Source organism: Cygnus atratus, chromosome Z (assembly GCF_013377495.2).
Source record: "Cygnus atratus isolate AKBS03 ecotype Queensland, Australia chromosome Z, CAtr_DNAZoo_HiC_assembly, whole genome shotgun sequence".
NCBI lineage: Eukaryota > Metazoa > Chordata > Aves > Anseriformes > Anatidae > Cygnus > Cygnus atratus.
The window spans coordinates 22,231,844-22,253,650 of NC_066396.1; the positions used below are offsets into that span (position 1 = coordinate 22,231,844).

At 36.8% G+C, this 21,807-nt stretch overlaps 1 protein-coding gene across 5 annotated transcripts in view; it reads left to right on the forward strand.

Moving 5' to 3' along the window:
* CWC27 (CWC27 spliceosome associated cyclophilin) overlaps positions 1-21,807 on the forward strand; it is a 140,524-nt gene that overhangs the window by 22,508 nt on the left and 96,209 nt on the right. For all 5 annotated transcript variants that reach the window (XM_035553462.2, XM_035553460.2, XM_050716423.1 and 2 more), the window contains 3 exons: positions 1,396-1,475; positions 4,050-4,083; positions 9,816-9,991. In XM_035553462.2, coding sequence (XP_035409355.1) covers positions 1,396-1,475; positions 4,050-4,083; positions 9,816-9,991 — 290 coding nt within the window. The remainder of the gene's footprint in view (positions 1-1,395; positions 1,476-4,049; positions 4,084-9,815; positions 9,992-21,807) is intronic.

Below are 21,807 nucleotides of genomic sequence, written 5' to 3' on the forward strand. Positions count from 1 at the left end.
ATTACCACAGAAAAAGTGTGTTTTTTTTTTTCCATTTAGGAATTTAAGTTGTGAACATTTATGCCACAGAACATGATGAAAGTAGGAAGTGTATATACTTTCAGAAAGGGATTATATAAATTCATTGAGTTTAGAGCCACCGACGGCTGTTAAATGTTACAGGTCAAATTACATCTTCTGTTATCAGGTGGATATTTAAGTGGTTGGATTATGTAGGGCATGAATATTAGAAAGAAAATATGTGTATTCCAGTAGGCTATAGAAGGTGGAGATCACAGGACTAGGGAGGTTTGCATCAGGGAAGAGGAAGAGCAGGATAGCTGCATGAGGCTGATTCTAACACAGGCTCTGTGTTCACCAGCTAGGGCATAGTCCTACAGCATCTGGATACATCTGGATCTAGTAACAGGATCCATTGACAGTCTTGGACAAGGCAGGCAATAACCAAGACAGAGGTGCCCATCCAGGGAGTCTAGGAGGGAACAGAAAGAGATGAGGCAGGAGACAGAATGGAGACAAGGCTTCAATGTCTGTCCAAGAGCTAGACATAGGCATACCTCTGACGTAGCTCAGGCAGTGACTGTATTCACAGGTTTGAGCTGAAATGGTGCTTGTAGGCAAAGGAGGTCCAGGTGACCTTTTATTGCACTGTACAGGTACCTTACAGGAGGCTGTAGCGAGGTGGGGGTTGGTCTGTTCTCCCACATGCCTGGTGACAGGACGAGGGGGAATGGGCTAAAGTTGTGCCAGGGGAGGTTTAGGTTGGGTGTTAGGAAGAACTTCTTTACTGAAAGGGTTGTTAGGCACTGGAATAGGCTGTCCAGGGAAGTGGTTGAATCACCATCCCTGGAGGTCTTTAAGAGACGTTTAGACGTAGAGCTTAGTGATATGGTTTAGTGGAGGACTTGTTAGTGTTAGGTCAGAGGTTGGACTTGGTGATCTTGGAGGTCTCTTCCAACCTAGATGATTTTGTGATTCTGTGAAATTCCTCAAGGCCGTCAAGGCATATTAATGTGCACTGGGACCTGACAGTGTTGGCTCCACAGATTGTCACTTGGTGTTTAAATTGAAGCTTTCAGTGTCTGAATTGCTGGTTTAATTGTCTGCACTTGTTTGGTGCTGTTTACGAAGGCGTTAGGCATCTGTCATGTGCTTCATCTAGTTCCTGAACATGCACTCCCTCCTCCTTCCCCTTCCCCCCATTACCTGTTGACAGAAGTAATTTTTCAAGTTGTTGAATTTGTTAGTCTTTTTCTACATAAAATTAGAAAAAGAAGGTGTTTATAAATCAGAATGAGGTTTTATTATCCGCTCTATTACTACCGTTACCCCTTTCACCGTCTATTCTCTCAAACATTGAAATTTGTAACACCTTTTTTTTCTTTTTTTTAACAGAGTATGAAAGGAAAAAGTAAAAGTAGTCATGATCTACTGAAGGATGATCCACATCTAAGCTCAGTTCCTGCTGTCAAGAGGTTAATACAAGCTTTCCATATTCCAGAATAGATTTACTTTCAGGATGTTAGACCTGATGAGCATCACGTATACTCATTGTTTATCTGTTACTCTAAGAAAGTAAGAATGGCAGTGCTAGATCAGACCACATGTTCCTCTAACCCCCTGTGCTGTTTCCAACAGCAGCCATTGATGGATGCCCAACAAAGAATAAAAGTATGGCAAACATGTCTCCCTGAGTAGTCTTACTACTAGCCAACTGCTAGCTTTCTAGCCAACTACTTTCAGTTCAGAGGACTGTCAGAGTTTGATATGGTTCATCTATTTAGTAATCCTTAAATGGGTTCTCTTCAAAGTATTTATTCAGTCTCCTTTTGCAATGTTTTTTACACTTGCACCTTCCTGTCTATTGCAGGAATAAGTACCTCCCCTTTTTGTTCTGGACATGGCTGCTACTGGCCTCATTCGGAAAATTCTAGCTCTTATGCAGAAGAGACAGTGAGCAGCCAGTCCCTGTATACCTTTCTTTAGTACAATCCCTTCTTAGGCCATCTCTTTTCCAGCCTGAATTCTTAAAACTCACTCAAATGTAAGATGTGTGAGTAGTTGTGTATCTGTGTTTAATCTTGTTACTCTTCTGTGACCTCCTTTCTGTTCTAAAATACTTTTTAAAAATTTCTTTGTGTTTAATCTAAAGAAATTAAAGATGGGGGTGAATAGTAAATCTGTATGCTTCCATAAAGATGGTCTTTAGTTTGTCATTCTTAACTTCTGGTTTGTTTTTTAAACCTTTGCTGATACATTTTCATGGAATTAGGCTCAATACTCAAGTCCAAGAATTTGTTTATGATCAGTGATGTTCAGCTCAGAGTTCCTTGTCGTTTGTATGATTCGTTTTTGACATGTGCATAGCTTTACTTTTACCTACCTCAAATTTCATCTCTTATTTTATTGTTTCATCATTCTTGTCCTTCTGCAATTGATCTATTTCCTCTTGTCTTTACTATTGTGAGTAACATTGTATCATCAAAAACACAGCAACCTGGCTGCTTGCCTACTTTGCTACTGAGTTTTGTGAATAGCTGAAAGACTTACCTAGCACACTACTTTGGAAATAAACTAGTAGTCTTTGCTTCCAGAAGTAGCTCATAGCTTTTGTTTCATGTCTTTTAACCATTTATTTATTAGTGCATGGACCTTCTCTGCCGTCTCAGGGCTATTTAGTTTCCTTAAAAACCTTTGGTTAGAGATTCTGTCTGGGTCCAGATATATCAGACAGCTCATTCACAAACACGTGTAGCCAATTCAAAACTCACGAAGGCTGTTAGTAAAGCTAACACGCACGTCACAAGTCCCAAGTAGGCCATTTGACCTCTTACTGTAGCTCCTACTTGTTCAGTACTGACATCAGAATTATATACCTGGATATATCCAAAATATGTAATACTTTTAGATAATTTTTAAAATTCTAGTCTCCTGTTAAGAAATAATTACTTTGCAGCGAAATTTCTGGATTATTTTTAAATAAAATTAATGTCATTGGTTCCCACAAGCTCATTGTTTCTTTGATAACCCTGATGAATTATTGATGAAAGAGTGCACACCTCAAAACCTTGAATTTGGAGACTCTTTCAATATTCCTTGCTTTGTTTCTCTAACATAACTTCTGTGACAGAATTGTAACAAATTGTGTCACAGAAAAATCTTCAAGGATCTTTATTATTTGTTTGTGACAAATAACAGTGGATATGTTAGCTTTAGTATATCTAGATGGATTCCTTTTTTTTTTTTCTAATGTGCTAAATCATGGCTGTATAACAAATAAAAATTTTTATCTTAAATTCAGCCATCAGTATAGTACAAGTAAAACATACCTATTATAAAGAAGACTTTCTGAAATACAAAGCATTATTTGCAATGAAATCCTAGGAATTGATAAGAGATCAAAAGCAACCATCTTAACAGTGTGTTATGATTTTTTTTTTCTTTTAACAGCAATGTAGTGCAAAAGATAGTCAGAAGACATGACATACCCACTTGTGTATTTTGTCTGACAGTATTCTTGTACTGTTGTTTAAGTTTTTTGCGTACACTCGTAAGACATTGCACTTACATTGTGTCCATTGATTGGTTATGTTTTGGTCCAAATTGATATCCAGAGCTATTCCACATTATTCTATCTACTTGTCCGATCAAATTCCTTTCTTGAGCCAAAATTGTTTGACCTAAAGTTTTAAAATAATCCTAATAGTTATCATTATTATATTTCTTCATCTTTCAAGAAACTAAAAACTTGGCATTTTGTCTGGATAGCTCAAGATATACTTAGTAATAGAATATATCTATTGTATTGTAGCTTGCAGTTTTCTCCTATGTTTTTAAACATTCCTATTTAGAAAGGATTATGACAAATGATAGAAAATAATATTAATTGGTACTGTTAGGATGAATGTGAAGATGATATAAATGACTAGGTTGACTAAAATTTCAAGTAGTTAAACAAAATTTTTAATTCAAGACCTGTATTTTTATAATAATATCTTAAATCTTCTCTAGTAGTTCAAAACTAAGATTCTTATTCCTTTTTTTTTTAGTGAAGCAGCAAATGAAGACATGTATTTGAGTGAGGTAAGGAACTTTTTTTTTTTTTTTTTTACAAACAAGTCTTTGTAGGTTTTTTGTTTGTTTGTTTTTATTGTATGTGAATTATATTTTGTTATGGGAAACAAATGCTGCTGTTGAGGATTTTGACAGCTATTTCAGGTCAGATTTTCAGCAAAAGACCGGTGGTTCTTTCAGATCTCTAAGGTTTGGCCATTGTGAACGTTGATGGCAGGGTGGAGATGCTTCTGCATGCCACCTGCTGTGTTCATAAAGACGAGATATTTCAGTCAGTAGATGAGGTATATATGGAGGTTATGTACCACAGAGTGACAAATCATTAGTAAGAGTCCTAAAATTGCTGGGGGGGGAGGGGAAGAAGAGGTATGGAGGAATAAAATGAAATTTATCATAAATAATGATAAAACTAAGAAATCTAAGCTCTGAAAGGAAATCTATGAATAAATAAGAATCCTGTTGGAAATATTTCTTCAAGGAAACAAAATTTCAATAAATATTTATCACTAAAAATAGTATTGATGAAGTGTCACTTCTGAAAGATGGGAAATTTGAGTAAGCAAGCAGTAATAAATGGGACAAGCAACCAAAAACGGAGGGTATTTTAATTTCAAAGACATTGTCATAGATGGTGCAGGATAAAATTGCTTGCTGAAGTAAGAGTTTGCCTACAGCCATAGGTGACGGGATAGCCCTTTGAGTTGCTGTTGAGACATGGATGTAATATTTGACTGGGAATATAATCCCATGTTCCCTAAATTGAATCCTCGTAAGTACTTTGCTTTTCATATCTGTCTGCTGCATAAGTCAGTACCTACCAACTGTTAGTTGGTGTACTGTGGAAGTGAAGGAAAGATGCAGTCTTTCCCATTTTTGCACCTGAACAAAAAGAAAATAGTTCATTGGTGTGGGTTTTTTGTTTGTTTTGTTTTGTTGTTTTTTTGTGTGTGTTGTTTTTGTGTGTGTGTGTGGTCCTTTGGAGACCCGGGATTTGGACTCAATGACCCTTGTGGGTCTGTTGCAATTCAGAGATTTGTGATTCTGTGATTTCCATCCTGTTTCCTGTTGCCTTTTTAACAAAGCATAGTCGAAGTACAGGTTCTTGGACTCTTCTCTCTTGTAATTCCTGTTGTGTAGGAGCATTTAGGTATTTGAAAGGTTCTGAGAATTTAATTAATAATTCTTCATATGTTCAAATGAGCTGGGGTTGGTGTTGGGGAATATTGAGCAGGGACACCCTAGGTATATTTATTTCAATTTTTATTTTTTAGCCTAGTTAATCTGAATGCTGTTACTATTTCATAGTAATGACATGAAGCAGGAAATAGAGAAGCTTTTTCTTTCCACAGGTGCTCTCCTTAGATTTTATTTCATTTAAAGATATTACCTAGAATCTAGCATTTCAGGCAATTACATGAGGCTTGTAAAGGAGTACGAGTACTTTATCATCTCTTTTGGATTTATTTCTGTTAACATGTTATAGGATCACTTTCTCTTTTACATGTCTGCAACACATCGGTAGTTTTATAGTCGTCCTATGAGCAAATAATTCTTCCAGATCTCTTTACCTCCCCAAAATTACAAGTCCATAGTGTGTGAGAGAAATTCTTGTTATTCCTGAAGCTCCAGACCTTGCTGTTCATGCAAATGTCATCTTGTTTCTATTACTGTAGTCCTCAAGGTCATCCATCCTTTGAGAGTCAGATTCTATGTATTAACAATCCTTCATTGCTGCTTTTAAGCCTCTTTTTGTGCCTAAATCATTAATGAAAATGTTATATGTAATGTGTTCGCAAGACTGATATTTTTTCCTACCAGTGACTTTCTTTTGTTTCTTTTCAGTAAAAACTTATTTTCATCTCCCTATTTGCCAGTTAGTTACTGAACAGTAAGTATCAGGTAGTACTATGGATAGATAAGAATTTATATTCTTCTCTCCACTCCCCGAAAATCAATAATCTTCTCAAATGGCTAAGTCATATTAGATACGGTAGCTGTTAGTCATTCTGGCACAAAATCTGCCATTACATTTTTATTTCCAGAGCAAACTGAAGAATGGGAGCAACTCCACTCAATTAACAACAGCAGCAAACACTAGTTCAGCTTCCGGACAAGAAGTTTAGCATTTCTTTGTCACTAAGGGAACACCATCATATACCTGAACAACAGCTTTCCTCCGAAGTTGTGTAGACTGCTCAGGGCTAGAAATCTGTTAAATGTATTAGTTGGAAATGAGATGTCAGAAAAAAGTCTAAATGAAGTCAGATGGAGTTAATGAGACAACAGAAGGACTAAAAGAGGAGACTGGGCAAGAGGAAATAAGGGAGCCACCAGAGGGAAAGAGTTGAGGAGAGCTATATCATATATAAAGCCTTATTAGAATTAAATTTGGCCTGAGATTTCAAGGGCAACAGGAAAGGCTTCTATAGGTACATCAGTGATAAAAGGAAGAATAGAGAAATTGTGGTTCCTCTCTGAAAGGCAATGGGGAACCTGGTTACCTGGGGTATAGAGAAGGCTGAGGTACTCAGTGACTTGTTTGCCTCAGCCTTCACCAGCAAGAGTCCTAGTCAAATAGCCAGGGCCCCAGAAGGCAAAGAGACGGACTGGGATAATGAAGAACCTCCCAGTCTAGAAGATCGGGTTTGAGATCAGCTAAGGAACCATAAAGTGCACAAGTCCATGGGACCTGACGAGAAACAGACATGGATCCTGAGGGAACTGGTGAATTTAAGTGCTAAACCACTGTCCATCATATTTGAGAAGCAGCAGTCTGGTGAAGTTCCCACTGACTGAAAGAGGGGAAACATGACCACCATTTTTAAAAGGAGACAGGATTCGGACTCAGTGATCCTTGTTGGATCCCTTCCAAGTCAAGATATTCTATGACTCATTGGAGTGGGTCCAGATGAGGTCCACGAGGATGATCAGAGGCCTGGAGCACCTCTCCTACGAAGACAGGTTGAGGGTGTTGGGGCTATTCAGCCTGGAGGAGAGAAGGCTTTGGGGAGACCTTATAGCCATGTTGCAGTACCTAAAGGGGGCATGCAGGAAAGCTGAGGAGGGACTCTGTCAGGGAGTGTAGTGACAGGACAAAGCATAATGGCTTTAAACTAAAAGAGAGTAGGTTTAGATTAGATGTTAGTAGGAAATTCTTTACAATGATGATGGTGAGGCACTGGCACAGGTTGCCCAGAGAAGCTGTGGATGCCCCATCCCTGGAGGTGCTCAAGGCCAGGCTGGATGGGGCTTTGGGCAACCTGGTCTGTTGGGAGGTGTCCTTGCCCATGGCAGGGGGGTTGGAACTTGATGATCCCTTCCAATCCAAAGCATTCTATGGTTCTATTATTTTGTCAGTGTTTTTGTAGAAGAAATGTGAAAGAAATTCTGTGCAGGTTGAGAAAAATGGAAGGTTCTGGAAGTAGGGGTTTCAGCTGAGTTGGACAAGTTGAACCATTTTCTGTCTTCCGTTTTAAAGAGGTATCCATGGAACCTCCTCCCTTCCTCACACTTCAGTAATTTTAAATTACTACTTAGTAATTGTGATTAGTCTAGAGTTCTCATTGTTCTTCTAGAAATTCTCCTGTCCATCTGTTTATGTTTCAGTGAAATGCTCTTACCTAGCTCCTAGCCAGATCTCCACCAGAAGTCTGTCTTCGTTCCTGGCTATTAAACACCTTGAACAAAGTCCTGTCATGTTCCTTTTCTGGATTCTGCCCCCCTGCCATTAAGGTCTGTTGTCATCCTGTCTTCCTGATAGTTTAGTGAGTAAACAAATGCTTTGGAAAGTTTATTTGTTTTCTCTGTTTTTGTTTTTTTTTTAAACTCCTTTTTTTCCTCCACTTCCCTTCCCTATCTATATGACCATGGTCATCATGCTATACTTGTCCTACTTGTCAGTCACACACACAAAACAAGTATATTCTCTTTAGAGTGCTGACATTTTCTCCCAGTGCTGACATCCTGGCTGTATCCCGGTTACAGCACAGTTCTCATGAATATGATTTCAAAGTCTGTTCTTTCTCTCTGTGTGGATAAAATGACAATGATGTAGCATCTTATGCACTCTCTTGCTGATTAGCACCGCTGCAAAGCATCAAGAGATTTGTGATCTAGACTTTGAGTTGGCATCCTTCTATGGAGGATGAAGCGGGCTTCATCCTTCTATGAAGTGGGCTTCCTTCTTCCAAGGAAGCTTTGCTGTGCAGAGGCATTGGTTCAGTCGAGTTGCTTCTTCCTGATTGTTGATAGGAATTAGTTATTTCTCCCCTCAAATGTCTTTAAATGGAGGTGGTTTATCCCCTTTGTCTTCATCTGCTAGGTCTAGAAGCATAATACCTCTGTAGGAAATGTGGATGATTGATTCCATAGGTTTTTGCAAACTCTTTTGATCCAAGTGACATTTGTAAATGTCGTCGTTGATGGCCAGTCCAATCATCTTACGGAATCATAGAATCATTAAGATTGTAAAAGACCTCCAAGATCATCTTGTCCAACCATCCCTCTACTACCAGTGTCACCCACTAAACCATGTCACTAAGCACCACGTCCAACCTTTCCTTGAATACCTCCAGGGATGGTGACTCCACCACCTCCCTGGGCAACCTGTTCCAATGCCTGACTGCTCTTTCTGAGTAGGAGAAATTTCTCCTAATTTCCAACCTGAGCCTCCCCGGCACCATTGAGGCCATTCCCTCTAGGCCTATCACTAGTTACCTGTGAGAAGAGGCCGATCCCCAGCTCCCCACACCTCCCTTTCAGGGAGTTGTAGAGAGCAATAAGGTCTCCCCTGAGCCTTCTCTTCTCCAGACTAAACAACCCCAGTGCCCTCAGCCACTCCCCACAGGACTTGTGTTCCAGGCCCTTCACCAGCTTCATAGCCCTTCTCTGGATATGCCTTGATGTCCTTCTTGTAGTGAGGGGCCCAAAGCTGAACACAGTACTCGAGGGATGGCCTCACCAGAGCAGAGTACAGGGGGACGATCACATCCCTGGTCCTGCTGGCTACACTATTCCTGATACAAGCCAGGATGCCATTGGTCTTTTTGGCCACCTGGGCACACTGCCGGCTCATGTTCAGGTGAGCATCAATCAGCACCCCCAGATCCTTTTCCTCTGCACAGCTTTTGAGCCACTGTGCCCCAAGCCTGTAGCGCTGCATGGGGTTGTTGTTCAAAGTTCAGGACCTGGCACTTAGCTATGCTGAACCTCATCCCATTGGCCTCTGCCCATCGATCTAGTCTGTCCAGGTTAGATCTACTTTCTTGTCTACATTCATGATAGGATAGTAGCCTTGAAGTAGGAAACTTTAATGAGTTTTGTTGTCATTGAAAGGAAGATTAAGGAAGTGTTTAGTGTATTTCCTTGATCAAATTTTGAATCCATGAACAACAATCAGACTAATACCACCTTGTTGTGAGGCCTTCTGCAGACCCATAAGGACTTAAAGTCTAGACTATTTTAGTTTTTTAAGTGTTACATAAAGATGTAGTTTGTGTATGATTATTTTTTTAATTTTTACATTTTTGCATTTTTGTTCCCTATGAAGCAAATAAGAGTATACTTGTTTTAAAATTTTGCTTTGAAACACTTTTTTTAAATGGTGTTTTTTATTTTTTTGTTTGTTTGTTTTAGTAAGGGGCTGTTTTTGTAAGAAGTTTCCATATTCAGAATTCTGTAATTTAAAACAAACAAACAAAAAAAAACTAAAGGAGACATTTTCTAACTTTAAACCAATAAAGGAGGAAGAAGAAAATGATGAAGATGCTGATAGTGTAGAAGATGAAGCTGCTAGCAATGGGAGATTTCAAATGAAAGAACGTATTGCAAAAAAGTTGAAAATTGATGCAAATGAAGCTGTTAAACCACCAGTTCAAGAGGAAGAAACTAAGACAGAAAAGAAAACAAGCAGTCGCAGGTAAGTATCGTGCTTTTTTTCTCCCTCCAGCTTGTTTACAGTTATATTTTCTGTTCAATTCCGGTTTTCCAGTTTCAACATTGGTAGATTAGCATTACATTAAAATATCATTCTCTCTCAACTGTGAAACGTGAAATTGTTGTTTTCTCATTTCTTAGTTTAATTTTGCAGTTTAAACCTAAGAGTTAAGTTACATTGCAGTTACACTACCTGAGCACTTTATTTGGGATGTTTTCTGTTTATTTGTCCCTGTGACTTACAAATTAAGAATATTTGTATGTGTTTATCATGCTTTACTTTGTTTTTCTACATAGTTGTAAATACTTGAGTTTGCAGATCCTCTATCTGTGATAATATATGGTGGTCATCCACCATTGGGACTTACATGAAGTCAAGGCTTCCTAGTCTTCCATTGTTTAAATCTGCTTTAATGCAGCAGTTATTTTACAATGTAGCAGATTTTCAACACTGCAATTGATACAACAGTTTTTAAATACTATGTTGCGCTGTTCTTAGGGGGTTGGAACATGTCTATGTTTAGTAGTGTAACTCTATATTCAAATAATTAAACTATCTCTAGTCAAATTACTATGTTTTTGTGGCAATATCAGCATAATATCACATAATGGCATAGGTTCTAGTCATGTAATACTAGTCTTGCTAGTAATGCTAGTCTTCATGGACATCTGCACTGATTAGCACTCAATTTTCAGTGAGTTAACATGCCTGTTTGGAAATCTTGTATCTTGGAAATCTTGCTTCCAGAGCCTGTTTGGGAATTTCTGCATAATAATAATTTACTAGGAACCATTACTGAGTATTTCAATAAATATGGACTTCAGAAGTTACTGAACAATTTGTAATTTTTTCAGTCTTTGCAGTCTAAAGGTTCAATGGGTAAATTTACTTTTTCAGTGAAACTTACTGGAGGGTAGGAGGAGGAAGCACCAAAATTAGAATTTTTACTCTAACTGTATACAGTTGTCACAAATAATTGTGTGATGAAATTATTAAGACTTTGCCTATAATGAATTCTGGGTGTGGAGTGGCATTCATAAATTCTCTCCCAGAGCAGTTGCCTCTGAACAGAACCGTCTCTCTTTTTCCTCTCTGCCATATTTAAAATTGTGCTGTGTGGCTGCTTTGGAAATTGGTGAATGTACTATCTCTGCTGTAGACAGGTGATCCACAGGAAGTACAGTGATAGCAAGCAGGATGATGGATAACTCCCCAAATCTAGTTATTAGTCCAACAGTTGAGATTGATACCTAATCCCAGTGATAAATTACATAAATATTTATCTTGTGTCAATTAAAATGAATATATGTCGTTATCTGAGACAAGAATACATCAGGCAGTTTTCTGTCTCAAATCTTGTGGAAACATTGAGCTGATGCAGTTCCTGACTGCATAAAGAGGTAATTCCTGTTTTTCATTGCTGTGCCTTCTGTGGTTGATTCATGCTACGCTCTAACAATGTTTGTGGTGTTATCCATAATATTCCCCCATATGGAATAATTATAAGCTTCTCAGAGTCAATGAACTGCCTCTAATTATGGAGTCATGTCTTAATAAAATCTGTGAAGTCAGTCTCGGGAATTGTTAAATAATTAAGAATTACCTAGGCTAAGTTCTGGTGTGGTCACCATTGGACAAATAAAGATCAGTGTTAGCTCTATCATACAGTGGAAAGGAAGGAGTGAGAAATTAAGGCATTCTCCAAGGAGAGCTTTTTCTGGAAAAGAGCCTTCAAGTACATGGAAGACAAACATCTTTAGAATAGCAAAAGACATTGGACTCTGTACATGCATACTACCTATCCGTCAAACATGTTGACCAATCTGTGTAACTGTTGATTTTTTTCAGGGATGCCTAGTAGAACCATAAGTTATATATATACCTAAGTTGTAGTAGCGAGCTCACAGCATGAGGGTGTAACACAAAGGTAGAGCATACTCTTAGGAATTCTTGTGTTATATTTTATCACATTTCAGAGACATTTGTGTAAGAATTCTGCAAGCTAGCTGTGCTTGTGGAAGGTCAGTGTGTTTTGCCTATGTTTATTCCACTCTTCCAGGGCAGTTGCAGTAATATTATAGCCAAATGGACTATCAAGACTCAGAAGAGGGTTTTATTGAATGCATTTTTAGCAGCTGGGAGCAATAGCCCAGGGAGACACTGCTTAGTATCACAAGTGACATCAGGTTCTAGAATCTGTTTTTTTCCACATGATAATCTGGTATTGTCTGGCATGAAAATCAAAGGCATTGTGTTGTTTATCCACAAGGCATTATTAACGTTGAGCTCTGATATGATGAGATAAAGTCTATTATTTTCATTTTCTACAATAGTGACCTTTTTTGTAAGTGTGCCAAAGATGATTGATAATATTTACAGTAGTCCAAGTGTGTGCTGATCAGAGCATACAGAAATGTATTAGGTGGGAATACTAAAAAAAAAAAATAATAATAAAAAAAAATCTACCATACATAGCTTGAAGACGAATGTCTAGTAACATATTAGAGGGCCAAGAAATGTGTGTTATCTTGCAGATTTGTTCATCTCATCAGATATTTAAATGCTTTAATAAAATAACAGAGCTTCCAAAAGTGTTTTTTCAGTCATGTCTTTTTAATATGCATGATGTTTTCTACAAATCTGTATTCATTTGTATCAGTCATTTCTTTTAACACAAATCCATGTGTGAAAGGAGAAGTTTGCACATCAATTTCAGAGAAATAATATGGAAATAATAGTCATAATCTCAAATTCATGGTATTGAGATCCAGGACTGCTTCTTCTAAATGCAGTTGTACTTGGAGTGCTCAGATGGTGAAGTTAATTTTAGTAATTTCAGTATATATTTGAACCTTTTGTGTATGTTTTTAAAAATAATGTGAAGACACTTTCCAATTTCGTATTTGATATGAAACCTAAGGAAAAAGTATTTCCCACTCATTCTGACAAGTTATTTGAGAAATTCCAAAGATCTTTTGTTTCTATTGATAGATTAAACTTAAACTTCAAAATACAGAATGGTTGTTTGCATGAAAATATATACACACAAAAGAAATGTCTGCCATCATTGCAATAAGAATAAAATTTAACAGCATGACATGACGTTTTTAAAATGTCAGTGGCTTGAGCAGTTAGCTGAATGCTTCAAATTAAATGGACCTTAGTCTGGTAATTAAAAATACTGTTTTACATTTGTTTTCATCCTGTAGGTGGAGCTCACATGCTACACATTTCTGGTTACTAGCTTTTAAAAATTCTCACTGCTTCTTGTTTGCAAGACACACAGTGTACAAAGAGTATAATTTCAGTTGCATCCCTATCACAGATGTGCTATTAAATAGCAATATGAAGTAATTGTGTGGAATAGCTAAAATGAGGAAGGAATGCTGACTTTTCGAGTAGCTGAATCACTTGAATTTAAGTGTTTGTATTTTCTCTTGTGTATTTTTCTCCTAATAATCCTATAAAGCACAGTTGAGCTAAGTAATTTCATTTTCTTTTGGTTTATAAGCCATCATCATAAAATGAGTATCTACATATGTGTTAAAGGAGTAGCAATATAGTTACTATCACATTCCTTATTTTTTCTTGCATATAGAATAAATATTGCTAGGTAATATTAATATCATCATAGTTAAAATCATCTCATGAAGCTTTAGAGGTCTACTGTGCATGTAGGTAAGAAATTACTTGTTTCATTGTAACATAAAACTCTAGAACACTTTTAGAAGTATAATTCCTCTGACGTGTTTTTTTGTTTGTTTTGTTTTTGTTGTTTGTTTTTCCATTTGTTGCAACAACAGGATAAAATAGCTAGTTTGTTTACAGGTAACTGCACTTGGTCAAATGACTGACATCCCCATCTTCACCTTGATGTCTAGGCATAACAGTAATAAAAATAGCAGGCAGACATGCTCAAATTCATACTAAGTCTATTTCAGACCACTCAGTACAAGTTGTTTAAAAGCAATGTAGAATATAGTTAAGACATCATAACATTTTATTAGCATCTAAATAAACATTGATGCACTGAGTGTGCAATATTTAAATGTGTAATATGAACTTGCTGCAAATGCTTTTGGAATACAGACTTCAAAATAGTTTTGTCTGTGATTCTTTACCTTTATAAAAGGTATGAGCTGAAGTACAAGAAACTTCATTTGTAGTTATGAAAGTTGCCTGGGATAGATTGTCTTTCATGATCTTGGTCAGTTGTGTGTGCAGTTTTGTTCGTAACACATTGAAGACTGTTACATGAACAATTTTGTTCACAGATTCTGGGGTAAAGTGATTTTTTTTCGTCTCTGAATGTTGTGGTCTAATATAGTCCTTTGATTTAAATACATTTATTTAATGTTTTCCCCCAGAAAACAAATTTATTGATGGATGTATCCTCAGAAATGAGCTTCTGTAATTCTAGCTTACCAAAAAATCACACTGTTTTGCAAGACTTCAACTGTCCGTATTTTAGTAATGGTTTGCTAAAGAAGATGTTTTAGTAAGGCATCTAGTAAGACTGTAATGTTCCTTCATCTCTCTGTCTCTCTGTCTCCATCATAACCAGTGGTTCCTGAATGAAGGGAGGAAGGCAAATAGCAGAATTTGGACCTTGGACATCAAGAGATTTTTTTTTATTTTTTTTTTGGTGGAACTGATAGATGGTATCCTGTGGGAGGCAGTTCTGACGGGCCACTGAACTCAAGAGAGCTGACAGGTCTTCAAATACAGCTATGGTCTGTCCTAGTACTGGGGACGGCAGAGCGGGGTGGCAGTGGGGAGCAAGCTGATCAGTCAGGAGAGCAGCTAAACTTTTTGTACTGGCATGAGTCAAGAGGGAAGTAATGACTGATGGACAAAATGGATCTATACTGGAGGTGGAAGTGAGGACAGTCTACAAAGGAGGAATACAGAGATACAGGAAAGTGATCAAGGCATGCAGTGATGTTTTTACGAAAGCCAAAGCTCAGCTAAAGCTGAAATTGGTAAAGAGATTAAAGGGCAACTGGAAGAATTTATACCTCTACATGAAAGATTAAATGCAGAAAAATGTAGACCTTCTGATTTAGTAACAGTGCACACAGGAATGACTGAGATTACTTGATGCCAACAAGGTCTTTTGGGCTTACGTGTCTACGTAAGGTTTCAAAAAAGGGAGGAACTGCTAATAGTGGTAGAGGATTGAGTCAGGAATTAGTGAGAAATCTCAGCCCAAACAAGTCTATGGGACTTGGGATGCATTTAAGGCTGCTGGGACAGCCAGCTGATGTCACTGTGAGGCTGCTGTCTATAATCTTTGAAACATTGTGAAAATCCTCAGGCTGGAGGATGTTACAGATGTTGTGCCCATTTTCCAAAAAAATAAAAATAAAAAGCAATAATGATCTGATCGACCTCATCTCGGCCCTTGGGTAAAACATGACGCAGATTCACTTGGAAAGTGTTTCTGGGCATGTGAAGGAGAAAAATGCACTTTGGATAGTGAGGTTTATCTGTTTCCATATAGAACTGTTCTTTCTTCGCAGTAATTACGATTTCCAATGTATTAACTATTAAATAATAGTTAGTATTATATACTGCTAGTATTTTCTTAAACCAGATACCACTGTTACGACTAGGCCTTGTCCAACAATACAGTTTGTCTCTTTGCTTTTCAGTTTGATACCGGGAAGTGTAATATGTACATTAATAGGAATGGCTGTTGAGTTCTGGAGTACAAACCTTTTTTGCAACTGACTTCAAACCTCACTATACTTAACAAACTGCTGTTATTTTCATATAGTAAATTCAGGTATTCTATTAATAGCATTCTAAGCCAAGGGCGACCATCAGATAAACTGTGTATCCTGTGCTGCAATTTACTGCCAGTTACCCCTGTATTGAGCTCACTGTTTGGCTACAGCTGAACAGGAAGGCATTCAGAGGTAGTTTGTAGATACCGATAGTGTAGTTTGGCCCATATTTGGTTGGACAGTGCAATCTCTTCCAGGCACCTTACCCCTAAGGGTATTTTATACAATTTTTTACCTTTAACTTGCCTGTGTTCAGCTTGCAACCAGTGATTTTTTTTGTTGTGTGTTTTTTCTGAAGTTCACTACAGTGTGACATGTTTTCTGTTTCTTCAGCTACTTCAGCTTTCTTCAGCCAGTCTTCAGATCATTTTGTGGCCTTTGTGTTCTTTCTCCAATTTTTCAACATTCTTTAAAGAGCTTTGATCAGTAATCTTATTAGCGGTACTGGTGCTGTATGTAGAGAGCTACAACTTTTTCTCACTTCTGCTCCCTGTTTATTCACACAATGATCACATCAGCCCTTTTTACCAGTATTCCACTGAGATTTTTTATGTTGCTAGGGCTTTCCAGACTGTTTTCAGTCACTGTTCTTCAAGAACTTGTTTCTCATTTTGTTTCTGCTTCCTTGATTTTTTCAATTAGTTGTTGTAGGCTTTTGTTTTAGTCTATGTTAACAAGTTTGGATTAACAGGCAATCCTGATAGGATAATTTGCCATCCTGTGACAGTTTGCATGATTCAGTAGCTGTGGATTTGGTATGGAATTCCCTGGAGTGAATAGATACATTTCCAGTCATTTGGAACTATTGGCAACTATTTTAAACAATAAGTCTGTAACCTAATTCTTATTCAATAAAGATGTTCTTTCATCCTATTTTGTATTGCTGACTTTTGAAATTGTCTTTTTGTTTGTTTGTTTGTTTGTTTTGTTTTTGTTTTTTTAAAGGCACTGGGAAGCAAATTTTTCTGATTTCATGTAATCAAGAGGGTTTATTTGGATTGACTCTAAAATTAACTAGGGTTAGCAACCAGTCAGGAACTCACAATGAATTCTGCTAAGAAGGTATCTGATAACATATCAGTTCTGACTTAATGCTCCTCTGAAACCTTTTTGATTTTGATGAGTATACTTTTCCTGTGGGAAAGTTTTTGTTGGATTATTTTACTGTAGCTTGATTCAAGAAGAGTATGTTTTGTGTGTTTAATCCCGTACCAGTCAAACAAAAAAGTGCCAATAAAATTGATATAAAATTCATTTAAATGGTGAGCTAAGCATATGTAAAATTATTAGTTTTCATTTCATTTTTGGATACATATTGAAACTAACAGCTATACCTACAGCTGGTTATCATACAGATAAACCTATTGCCTTTTTATCATGACCTCCTAACTTTGGGTCCAAAGGTCTTCTGTGCCTAAGACATAAAGTGACAGATTTTAGAATAATGGAAAATATCTGATAGGTTTTAAAGAAAAATAAAATATTGTCATGTGGGAACAAACTGAGATTAAAATCTATTGCTAGAAATACTGTACTATTGCAAAGATTATTGCATGAGATTGCCTTGATGTTTGCAGAGTCTCTTGTGTTCTTGCATTTTTTTATACATTATTGTACCTTCAGGTCTTTGTTACTGTGATGGCTGTATTTTGAATTTAATTCCATGTTCTTCAATGTTTTGAGTTTCTACATACTTACAAGTGTTAATAATACTTGTTTTTCATCCAACAGTGGAAGTTTAGTCGTAAATATTTTTATTTTATTCAAAGTCATTAATTACATACTTAAAAGATGACGTTCACTTTGTGATTATTATGCTCCGTGTGCATATTCGTTGAAAACTGGGAGCAATCAAGAGTCATAAACTTGCAAACCAGTTTGTTTTTTATAAGTTTTTGCAGTGGACTGATTTCTGCTCCATTCTAAAAGAAATGTCCAAAACTACTTTAAACTCTTAACAGATTAAATTGAGAAATTCTAATTTTATGAAAAAAATAATAATTTAATGACATACATAGTCATTTTTCCAATATAGTAAATGGTGCGTGAAATTAGACTATATCTTTGCTTTGCTAGATAAAGAGGACTATTTTTAAAATACATTGTCTTGGTTTGAAAATAGACTGGGTAATGATGATTACATAATAAATATGACAAAGATATATATTTTGTGTAATATGCTGCAACAAGATGGCAACTGTAGAGTTATAATAATTTTCATTTGAATTCAATGCGTTTTGTGTAGCTTGCATTTCAAATAGGACAGTAACTGGAGAGATATAACGTGTGCTTTTGGGGGAAAAAGATATATATATATATTTTATGACAAAACTACATGTAACTTTTCTACTGAATACTAATAATTTGCTCTTCTATGCTTCCTTGTATTAAGATATATTGTATGCTGTACTTCTGCAAAACTATGGTAAACATAAGACTTCCACTGTGTGAAATCCAGCATTCTTTATCCTGCCCTCCAAGTTCTCATGTAAAGTATAGTATATAATCAGGAAACAATTTTATTTTTTTGAAATTTTTCTGGGTACTTATCCAGAGTTTACTAGCAAATTCCCAAAGCTCCACCTCTTAGAGTTCTGTATATTGTATACTGAGAGGCCATCCTTACATCCACAACCTCATGTGGTTTGCAAGAGACTGAAAAGTGTTATGGGAGTATCATTTATAATGATTTTTTTGCTGTTAGAGATCAAAGAAGTTATGTTTTGTCTACTACAGTCTCACCTCCTTTAATGTTGACTTGTACTATAATACGGTGACAGAAAAGGTCTCAAATTGTCACCTGGAAAACAGAATTTACAGACTACCCAAGGGATTTATTTTGCTCTTCAGAACTGCCTCATACTATTTGTTGAGTAGAATGTAACTCCTATTTAATAATCCATAAAATTCTAACTGATATTTGTGGAAAAATGCAGAAGTTCATACAATGCTGAACTTCAAGGTATCATGGAATATCAAATCCTCGCTACTAGCAGTCCTGCTCAAGTGGAGAATATCAGTGTTTGTCTTAAATCCTAACCTTTAGTGGCTTTTATTATACTAAAAAACTTGGAAGCGTGCTGAGTGTTCTACTGTTTGTTCATCAGTAGTTAATATATTTGGATTCCTGTATTCTGCTCTTTCACTCCTGGTGTGAGATGTCATTTCAAAAGCTCTTTGGAGATGCAGTACTTCTTTGATGCAAAGCACCATGTAAATGAAGCATGCTGATGAATCTTCCACTTGGAAAATCAACAGTAATGTAAAGATGTGTGGTTTTAGGCTTTTGGTGCGTTGTTGTTGTTTAGTTTTGTTGTTGGTTTTTGTTTTTGTTGTTTTCAACTTTATAGTGGTAAAGATTCCACTTTCAGAAATACAAACCAGTAAGGCGGTATTTCAGTTTCCCTGTTGTTGTGTATCTTGATTAACCTGTGTCCTGACAGAATTTCATTAGGTTAGTCATTTGCCTTAAATACAGCAGATTTTGCTGTTTGTCACATCAATTCTTCAGAAGGAACTAATTCAAACATGTGAACTTGGCTATGGGAGATCCAGCAAGGACATAGGAGATGATAATTTCTATGATATGTATATAGTATCTACACAAATATTTTTATTATATGCAAGGTAAGTTACTCCATTATTTATTAAGTGGCTTTACAGCAGAAGATTACAAAAAGCTGCTGCCACATGTCAAAATCAACGTATTTTCCTGTTTTGCTTCATAAGCGTAGATTCTTCTACATACAGTCCTTGCCACACGATCTCAAATTCAGCTGAAGCTCATAATTGTGACATGCTTTAGGTGGTACCTCTACCTTTGGAGAATTCAGACATTATGTCAGAAATGACTTAAAATAAAGGCCTATGAAAAATTATGCAACAGAATACCTAGTTTACGCTGAAAGTGTATTGTACTGGTTCTGATTTATGCATGTCTACTGTGGCTTTGCACGTGGAAATGTTTTGAATCCTGTATTCTGTAAGCTTATGTTACCTGAGAGAACATTACCACAGCTATGGTAAGCAGATGTGTGAGGTGGAACTACCTGTTATAAAAGGGAAGACTTCCTTTTTGCTTTCTCCGCTGCGGCATTGCAAAGAAGGGCAGACACATATTGACAGAAATTTGGTGCCTAGCATAACAAAATAGTAAGGGTGGTGTTGGTGTATGCTAAGTTATTATGACTTTAGTGAAAGAATCTGAAAGGGAAATGTATTTTGATATATTCTTTTAAATCAGCGTAGTTCTTTTCCAGTTCCATGGTTGAGAGTGTCAGATTAATGTAGTGGCTGTTTTAAGCTCCTGCCTCTTGAAAAATATAAACATAGAAACTTTCACATAACTAGTATTTCTAATATATAAAGTGCAGAGTGTTTTGGTGTCTGTTTGTCAATGTGTCTTTATAAGTTAGATTCCTGGAAAAAGGATGATAGATATTTTTATGGTGCGTTGTTTGATCTTGACTACGGCTAATGTTAAATTAGCAAATCATATGCACAAAAATTCTCTTCAGAATTTAGAGGAGAAAAAGAGGAAAGAGGTTTAGTCCTATATATTTTCAGGAGTGTCTGAAAGAAGGGGAAATGGTTTCTGAATCTTGTGTTCTAGTACCAGCATTGGAATTTTGTATTGATACCATACGCAGATTCACCTGCAGGCAATGTAATACCTTACAGTCATACTTGTCTGATGTTTGATGTCTACATGCCTGATGTTTGTTTTGATACGTATGCACATTAGTGTGTGATTAGTATGGCTTATGTGGCTTACCACGGCAGATAAATTCAATGTAGATTGAAATATATGCAGCCTTGAAATATAGATTGAAATTGGTAATTTCTAAATTGCCATTTATCCACGGTCATACGGAAATTACTCATTTCTGCAAATGCTTATGTGACTCAAATTATACCAGTGAAAATACTCATGTAAGTAAAAGTTCATACAAATAAGCCTGAGAACCACTGAAATTCCTTTGGACAGGAATTTGACAATCATCATGTGGTATGAAGGATAAAGGAGAGGAAAGAATATTTTGGGTAAAATGACAGAGCAAATCCATACCCTTGGGACTCAGTAACTTTTCTTTTTCCTGAGGCTGTCTCAAGAGATTACTGCCTTCCTTTCCTGTCCCCTTGGCCACTTGTTCTTGTCATTTTTTCCTCAATTAGAGCATTACAGTTACTTAAGGAGTTCCTTGTAATACGGTCTCTGATTCAGTTCTGGTGAAACATCAGAAAAGTCAGCTACAGAGGCAGGGCCAGAAGTCAGCTGTCAAAGTTTAGAGACTTTTAAGCAAGTTTTAATGCTCTAGAAAGCATTCATGACCTTATACCCAAGGCTCACAGTATAAATATATAGGCATCAGTGTTAAGAAAGAATCAGGGACTGCATCTTGCTGAGATTAGAACCTGAAATGCTACTTGTGTTGTTGCTTTCTTTATGTTATCCTTATCACACACTTTATTTGTCATGTTTAAATTTTATCCGTTCTATTTAAAACCATTGATCAATTCCTTTTTTGCTGATGAGATCCTCTTTTTAATTACTTCAGAAAAGTCTCTTGTTTGGTTTGAAAGGGACCTTAAAGATCACCCCATTCCAATCCCCCTGCCCTGGGCAGGGACACCTCCCACCAGACCAGGCTGCCCAAAGCCCCATCCAGCCTGGCCTTGAGCACCTCCAGGGATGGGGCATCCACAGCTTCTCTGGGCAACCTGTGCCAGTGCCTCACTGCCCTCATAGTAAAGAATTTCTTCCTTACATCTGATCTACATCTACCCTTTTTTAGTTTAAAGCCATTATTCCTTGTCCTATCACTACATAATTGAAGGAATGGTCTTCTTCTCCTTTGATAAAAATCAATCCTTAAGGTTTCTGTAAGTTTAAGAGTCTGGTGTGTTCTTTTTCATTTGCATTTTTATGTTTTGTTGAAGAAATTGAACATTTCAGTAATGTATGACTGACATACAGGAAAGAAAGATTACTTCATAACTGGTTTTAGA